Raw genomic sequence first — 8,547 nt, 5'->3', positions numbered from 1 at the left:
AATGTGGATACAAATAGTTTTGTAATCTAATCACGAGCTATACTTTTTGAAGTCGGAAGTTTACATACACTTGGATTGGAGTCATTAAAACTTGTTTTTCAACCACTCCCCAACTTCTTGTTAACAAACTATAGTTTGGCAAGTCAGTTAGGACATATACTTTGTGCATGACACAAATAATTGTTCCAACAATTGTTTACAGACACATTATTTAACTTATAATTCACTGTAACACAATTCCAGTGGGTCAGAAGTTTACATACACTAAGTTGACTGTGCCATTAAACAGCTTGGAAAATTCCAGAAAATTCTGTCATGGCTTTAGAAGATTCTGATAGGCTAATTGACATAATTTGAGTCAATTGGAGATGTACAATTGGAGCAATTTCCAAACGCCTGAAGGTACCACATTCATCTGTACAAATAATAGCATGCATGTATAAACACTGGGACCAGGCAGCCGTCATACCGCTCAGGAAGGAGACACCTTCTGTCTCCTAGAGATGAACGTACTTTGGTGCGAAAAGTGCAAATCATTCCCAGAACAGCAAAGGACCTTGTGAAGATGCTGGAGGAAACAGGTACAAAAGTATCTATATCCACAGTAAAAACGAGTCCTATATCGACATAACCTGAAAGGCCTCTCAGCAAGGAAAAAGCCACCGCTCCAAAACCGCAATAAAAAAGCCAGACTACGGTTTGCAACTGCACATGGGGACAAAGATCGCACTTTTGGAGAAATGTCCTCTGGTCTGATGAATCAAAAATATAACTGTTTGGCCATAATGACCATCGTTATGTTTGGAGGAAAAGGGGAGAGGCTTGCAAGCCAAAGAACACCATCCCGACCGTGAAGCACGGGGGTAGCAGAATCATGTTGTTGGGGTGTTTTGCTGCAGGAGGGACTGGTGCACTTCATAAAATAGATGGCATCATGACGCAAGAAAATTATGTGGATATATTGAAGCAACATCTCAAGACATCAGTCAGGAAGTTAAAGCTTGGTCACAAATGGGTCTTCCAAATGGACAATGACCACAAGCATACTTCCAAAGTTGTGGCAAAATGGCTTAAGGACAACAAAGTCAAGGTATTGGAGTGGCCATCACAAAGCCCTGACCTCAATCCTATAGAACATTTGTGGGCAGAACTGAAAAAGCATGTGTGAGCAAGGAGGCCTACAAACCTGACCCAGTGACACCAGCTCTGTCAGGAGGAATGGACCAAAATGATTATGGGAGGCTTGTGGAAGGCTACCCAAAACATTTGACCCAAGTTAAACAATTTAAAGGCAATGGTACCAAATACTAATTGAGTGTATGTAAACTTCTGACCCACTGGGAATGTAATTTAATAAATAAAGACTTATATAAATCATTCTCTCTACTATTATTCTGACATTTCACATTCTTAAAATAAAGTGGTGATCTTAACTGACCTAAAACAGGGAATGTTTACTATGATTAAATGTCAGGAATTGTGAAAAATTTAGTTTAAATGTATTTGGTGTATGTAAACTTTCGACTTCAACTGTAAATAAATATATATTTTATAATGCAACAAACAGGTCATTTGCACATAGGTACTTAGTACTGGCATGGACAGTACCACTGACCGTACGGTATCTACACTTGTTCTACCCCGGAGTTCGAAACTATGTTTTCCTTGTTGCTGATGATAGCCATGATATTATTTGCCTTGGCATTTTTATTCATGCGGCGTAGAGTATGGATCAGTGTCTCAGAGGCTGTGGTCATCCCCTTCTTCTCCACCCAGGCCCTAAGTAGGCTGGAGCACTGCTCCTCGGAGTCATTGGGATAGTTTAGCTGGTGGGATTCTATGGTGGCAATAGTCATCCCACTGCGCTCGGCCACCTGTTTCATGTCCTTCCACCCCAAGGTCTTAGCGACATCTGGGAGATGTGGCCAGAGGTCAATACCTGAAACCAAGAAGCAGGATTGAGGTTAATTCTTAGTTGGGGATGGCATATATGGGTCATATTAGTAAACATGGTAATATTGATGACGTCATTACCCCTCAGTGGCTGCATTTCCTGCAAATAAGCAAACAAATGTTTACAAGTAAAACAAATTCACCAATGAAATTTCACTCAGTAATTATAATAAGTGTCATGATACACTATATATACAAAAGTATGTGGACACCCCTTCAAATTAGTGGATTTGGCTAATTCACCCACGCCCGTTGCCAACAGGTATAAAATCAAGCACACCGCCATGCAATCTCCATAGACAAACATTGGCAGTAGAATGGCCTTGCTGAAGAGCTCAGTGACATTCAACGTGGCACCGTCATAGCATTCCAACAAGTCAGTTCGTAAAATTGCTGCCCTGCTAGAGCTGCCCCGGTCAACTGTAAGTGCTGTTATTTTGATGTGGAAACGTCTAGGCGCAACAAGGGCTCAGCCGCGAAGTGGTAGGCCACACAAGCTCACAGAATGGGACCGGCGAGTGCTGAAGCACGTAAAAATAATTTGTCCTCGGTTGCAACACTCACTAGCGAGTTCCAAACTGCCTCTGGAAGCAACGTCGGCACAAGAACTGTTCGTCGAGAGGTTCCTGAAATGGGTTTCCATGGCAGAGGAGCCGCACACAAGCCTAAGATACCATGTGCAATGCCAAGCGTCAGCTGGAGTGGTATAAAGCTTGCCGCCGTTGGACTCTGGAGCAGTGGAAACGCGTTCTCTGGAGTGATGAATCACACTTCACCATCTGGCAGTCTGACTGACGAATCTAGGTTTGGCGGATGCCAGGTGAAAGCTATCTGCCCCAATGCATAGTACCAAATGTAAAGTTTGGTTGCGGAATAAATGGTCTGGGCTGTTCTTCATGGTTCAGTCTTGGCCCCTTTGTTCCAGTGAAGGGAAATCTAAACGCTACGGCATACAATGACAATTCTGTGCTTCCAACTTTGTGGCAACAGTTTGGGGAAGGCTCTTTTCTGTTTTAGCATGAAAATGCCCCCGTGCACAAAGCGAGGTCCATACAGAAATAGTTTGTCGAGATCAGTGTGGAAGAACTTGACTGGCCTGCACAGAGCCCTGACCTCAACCCGATCTAACATCTTCGGGAATTAATTGGAACACAGACTGCGAGCCAGGCCTAATCACCCAACATCAGTGCCAGACTAATGCTCTTGTGGCTGAATGGAAGCAAGTCCCCGCAGCTAAGTTCCAGAATTTTGCGGAAAGCCTTCCCAGAAGAGCGACCAACTCCATGTTAATGTCCATGATTTTGGAATGAGATGTTCGGTTAGCAGATGTCCACATACTTTTGGTCATGTAGTGTATGTACTGTGACATTAATGTAGCACTAGAGATGCATGGGTGTGTTTTAAGCAGTGGTTTTGGTCAAGGACAGGGTAGAGTAGTGTAACTTATTGAAGATAATTACCTCAGCTACCTCTAAATTCTGGTTGGGCATTTTGGTCAAACCACCATTTTGCCCCAGCTTTTTCCCTAATGAAGCAAAAACAGACATTTTTAAAAATGTTTCAAGGGTGAAAACATAATTTTGATACTTTTGGACAGGGAGCTTTCCAACGAAAAACAGACTTCCGCTCTCTCCAACTGCTTTACTAACTAAAATTATAGAACAATCTCTTGTGCCTCCTTGTGGTGGTTTAGCATAGCCTACAGCTGTCTGAATGACCCAAATGCTTACCAAAACAACATTTATTTGTTCGCCTCAGACAGCAAAAAATAAGAAAAACTGCAATAACCATAACTGAGCCAAGTACTGCTGCATGAGTTCTTCCTCCTGAAACAAAGAAATGAAAAATAACAGCCACATTTTCAAATAAAAAACAGACTTATTATAATCATACTGTAAGTGAAACCACATCTTTGTACTGCATTGAAATGTTATGGTTTTGCTCAATCCCCAAACCTCCTTGTTTTTGGTCGTCATGGCATATGGTGTTGTTGGTGGTGGTACAGGCAACCTTGGTACCTTCATCCCCACATCTTGAAGATAAATTAAAAGATTTGATGCAGGTTGATATCTCTCTAGTCTATATAATAATAGGCCTACAACCGATTTAACAATGTGTTATAAAGGTAGACCCAGCGATATGACGTAGATGCAGAAAGTTAAACAGCATAGTGGGTCAATGTCCGCATCAAGTAAGTGTTGAAGCGTGAGGCTCAACTTCTCCGCTGTTTTGGTCCCGTGTCTACCACACTTTAAAAGCGTGAAGCGAACACATGTACATGCGCAGATACTGTGTGTGACTGTGGGAAAGCAAAGTCTTGCATCTCACTCATCTCAATATCTGTGGCGCTACTCGTGGCAACATCATTTCGCTGAGTCTACCTTTAGCATTTACAAACAATAAACCAAATCAATGTTTTATTTGATGGTTATTTGGTTAAACTACAGTATTCTGGACTTACATGGTACACGGGTAGCAGGCCCTGCAGTGCACCTTCCCCTTGTCACAGTAGTGGCCCTGCTGGCATCGACACACTGTGTCCCTGATGATGGTACATTTGTCCTCCACCTCCAGATTGGCTACGGAGGACAACCACCACAATGACAGTACGTTAGAAACCTCACTTGCTACAGTAGGTAGGACTTATGTTAGGGTGTTAGTTCCACCTGTTGTGTGTGTGTGTATGCCTACCTTTAGGGTTGCAAGATGTGCAGGGCTCACAAGAGTCCAGGAAGTTCGGGTAACTGTTGAAGGTTCTGCCAAGCTCACAGAGAATGCAGGTCCCATCGTCTGTGTTCATACTACAGTGGCTGTCCAGATGATGGCCTGTACACACAGAGTACAAAGACATAGGGAGTCAGAGGGAAAGACATAGTAGCATACAATCATTTTATTCATGCAATTTACAGTTGACTGAGACAGTACATATAATAACTAGTGAACATTTCAGTTCTCACGCCAAAGTAAATGTTCTTGCGCTGTTATTATGGTATTATGCTGTCATGGTGGGGACCATAAAAAAGCTAAAGTTAGATAGTTCAATACAGATAATATTAAACATTTTAGATGCTTACCAGCAGCACAGAGACAGCATGTCTTGTTTTCATATTGGTAATTGCCATCTTGACAACTCTGCCTTTTGGTGCGCAATTTGATGGTTATGTCTTGGGAACTCTGCTCTGCTTTGGAAGTTGTAGCTGAACGAACTATACACTGTTAAATGCCATGACATTATTGCGTGTTATTAAAACAGACAGAGTAAGTAGGCAGTTATAGTAGGCACACAATGTGTGTGTGTGTGTGTGTGTGTGTGTGTGTGTGTGTGTGTGTGTGTGTGTGTGTGTGTGTGTGTGTGTGTGTGTGTGAAAAGAGAGAGGAAGCGAGTGAGAAAGAGCGAGCGGGTATTAGTGATTTAAGTATGATTGGAAGGTCAATAATGATCATTAAGAAAAAAAACATGCCTATGTGTGTCAACCCACTAGGCACAAACTGGTTGAATCAACATGTTTCAACGTAATTTGTCAATGTATTGTGATGTGGAATCTACGTAGATAATACATTTAAGTTTTGAAAAAAGTAATCAACAGTTGTGTTGAGGGTGACATTTCAACCTCAGGATTATGTCATCATGGTCACCAATTTTCAACATAGAGAATCTTGTATCAAAAACCTTGTATCAAATATGTTGAATTTGTACCTTTGACACAACATCAGATCTTCAATGTTATATCCACTATCTGGAATTTGTTTTGGGCTGAGAAGCAAATGCTACTGGAGAATTGACCTATATACTGTACAGCTATCCATTTGGTCTCCCATCCGGATTTTTAACCAAGCCCAACCCTGCTTAGCTTTGATATGCACTCAAGTGTACAAAACATTTTGAACACCTTCCTAATATTATGTTGCACCCCCTTTTGCAATCAGAACAGCCTCAATTCGTCAGGGCATGGACTCTACAAGGTGTTGAAAGAATTCCACAGCAATGCTGGCCCATGTTGATTCCAATACTTCCCACAGTTGTGTCAAGTTGGCTGGATGTCCTTTAGGTGTTGGACCATTCTTGATACACAGGGAAACTGTTGAGCATGGAAAAACACACCATCGTCGCAGTTCTTGACACACTCAAGCTGGGGTGCCTGGAACCATACTTACAGTACAGTAAGTGTTAGGTCTCTCTTTATGTAGTGTTGTGTTGACTCTCTTGTCATGATTTATATTTTATTTATTTTGTATTTTTAATCCCAGCCCCCATCCCTGCAGGAGGCCTTTTACCTTTTGGTAGGCCGTCATTGTAAATAATAATTTGTTCTTAATTAACGGACTTACCTAGTTAAATAAAGGTTAAATAAATGAATTAATAATTAAAGTGCATTCATTTTAATATAGCTAGGTGAGACAACCATATATCACAGTCAAATATTCAGGATACAAACATTCCATTCCAGCTAAACAATGGACATATAGCGTTTGGCAAAAACAACACATTGCCATACACATCTAAAATCTATGAATAACAAAATCTGCCAACAGTAATATTTTACACACACGTGAAGCAATCAATTCTCAAACATGAACCCGGACGACGCTGGGCCAATTGTGCGCAGCCCTATGGGACTTTCAATCACGGCTGGTTGTGATACAGCCTGTAATCTTCAAGTTGTTAATTAATATGTTGGTTTCAAGTCTCCATCTCAACCAAAAACCTAAGTTAAAAAATAAGACTGAATCTAATTTTATCTAAACTGCATTTAAAGTTTGATTTGATATAATTTAGTCCTATTTTTTAACATACATTTTTTGGATGAAATGGAAGTGTGAATCCAACATATAAATTATTAATTTGTAGACAAACTGGATTCAAAGTCTGTGGCACAAAAGATACATCTCCTTCAAATGTTGATATTTCAACCAAACACAATTCAAGATGACTTTTGCAATAAATTAATTAGCCTTAACTTTAGGCCATTTAATGTATCTTACAAACTAAAGCAACAGTATTTATTCAACCTTAAAATGAGTAACATCCAACTGTTGAGTGTGAAAAATCCAGCGGTGTTGCAGTTCTTGACACAAACCATTGCGAATTGCACATACTACCATACCCCATTCAAAGGCTCTTAAATCTTTTGTTCTTATTTACAATGACAGCCAAACCCGGACAACGCTGGGCCAATTGTGCGCCCAGCGGGGACATCTATGGGACATCCAATCACGGCAGATTGTGATACATCCTGGATTCGAACCAGGATGTCTGTAGTGACACCTATAGCACTGAGACGCAGTGTCTTAGACCGCTGTGCCACTCCGGAGCCACAATACATGTCTCAAGGCTTAAAAATCATTCTTTAACCTATCTTCTCTCCTTCATCTACACTGATTGAAGTGGATTTAACAGGTGACAGCAATAAGGGGTCATAGCTTTCACCTGGATTCACCTGGTAAGTCTGTCATGGAAAGAGCAGGTGTTCTTAATGTTTTGTATACTCCGTGTATTTAACATTCCATCTTGAACGTTGTTGTGCTTTTAAGTGGTTGAAAGTATAGTGATAACACATTGGGTGGGAATTCAACACATTTCTGGCTGTATTTTAGGTGGGTGAATAAAGAATGAAATCTCATTGATCAACGTCTCAAACAAATATTACCCACATTTCCAGTGGTAAGTCCCAAGAAGTGAATAAAAAAATACACATACTGTACATCGAAAGTGAAACTAACGTTACTTGTCTTCAGCACAGACGAGTGAATGAATTTGACTAGGCTAAACTTTACGGAGTTATAAAGATACATGTATCTTACAGTGGCAATTATGTTAGTTGACAATTAAATATGTCTTAAATATATGATATACCAGAGTATTGATACATCGTGTTTTGTAGATGTGTAGTCATCTATTTAATTGACGCAAGATCACGGCGTAGTGACTTGAGTTGGATGGGAGTTAGTTTAGTTAGCTACCCCCTGACAATAATAAAGTGTTAGAGTTTACCCTATACAAAGTATGTCAACGATAAAATGTTGATCGTCAACTCACCAAAATGCACAGGACACATAGAAACGTATATTTGTTCATCTTCCAAATTGACGCCACCAAGAAGAAATTTCTGCGCCCTCTGTACGGTCGTTGCAAATGTTCGTTAGTTTTAGTTTTGAAGGAAGTAGACACCCACAATAACACCCAGTCTGTCATTAATGGTGTACTATATGTACAATTTAGCACAATGTTTTTATTTACTAACGAAATCCAAATGTACGCTTGACTATTGAAAAGGCTTATCATCTCATGAGATCCACACAATGAGTTGAAGTAGGAATTTACAGTGCCTTCAGAAAGTATTCACACCCCTTGACTTTTTCAACATTTTGTTGTTACAGCCTGAATTTAAAATGGATTAAATTTAGATTTTTTTTTGTCACTGGCCTACACACAATAACACATAATGTCAAAGTGGAATTCTGTTCTTCTAAATATTTACAAATGAATTCTTGAGTCAATAAGGATTCAACCCCTTTGTTATGGCAAGCCTAAATAAGTTCAGAAGTAAACCTTTGCTTAACAAGTCACATAATAAATTGCATTGCCTCACTCTG

The 8,547-nt window shown here is 40.3% G+C and overlaps 1 protein-coding gene across 2 annotated transcripts; it reads right to left on the bottom strand.

Annotated features, from left to right (window-relative positions):
• Positions 1–1,436: 1,436 nt before the first annotated feature.
• Positions 1,437–8,297, bottom strand: LOC110529004 (tumor necrosis factor receptor superfamily member 6). 2 transcript variants are annotated; one of them, XM_021611157.2, is made up of 9 exons: positions 7,991–8,296; positions 5,028–5,166; positions 4,645–4,779; positions 4,415–4,532; positions 3,909–3,985; positions 3,684–3,779; positions 3,414–3,478; positions 2,035–2,053; positions 1,437–1,939 (listed from the first exon to the last, which is right to left on the bottom strand). In XM_021611157.2, the coding sequence occupies exons 1-9, from the start codon at positions 8,234–8,236 to the stop codon at positions 1,626–1,628; spliced, it is 1,209 nt and encodes a 402-aa protein (XP_021466832.2). In that variant the 5' UTR covers positions 8,237–8,296; the 3' UTR covers positions 1,437–1,625. The 2 variants fall into 2 exon arrangements, with proteins under 2 accessions (XP_021466832.2, XP_036840893.1); XM_036984998.1 differs by lacking the exon at positions 5,028–5,166 and having other exon boundaries at positions 7,991–8,297.
• Positions 8,298–8,547: the final 250 nt, after the last annotated feature.

Source organism: Oncorhynchus mykiss, chromosome 1 (genome assembly GCF_013265735.2).
Source record: "Oncorhynchus mykiss isolate Arlee chromosome 1, USDA_OmykA_1.1, whole genome shotgun sequence".
NCBI classification, from domain to species: Eukaryota; Metazoa; Chordata; class Actinopteri; order Salmoniformes; family Salmonidae; genus Oncorhynchus; species Oncorhynchus mykiss.
The sequence above is the reverse complement of the archived record's forward strand: the minus strand, read 5'-3'. Positions and strand labels throughout refer to the sequence as shown.

Bases quoted from the DNA above. Each gene is read 5' to 3' on its own strand.
- LOC110529004 (XM_021611157.2), bottom strand. From the start codon at position 8,236: ATGATAAGCCTTTTCAATAGTCAAGCGTACATTTGGATTTCGTTAGTA. The intron at 4,533-4,644 runs GTAGGCATACAC...TGTCCTCCGTAG, and splicing joins CACATCTTGCAACCCTAAAG to CCAATCTGGAGGTGGAGGAC. The intron at 3,479-3,683 runs GTAAGCATTTGG...TTGCTTCATTAG, and splicing joins AACAAATAAATGTTGTTTTG to GGAAAAAGCTGGGGCAAAAT.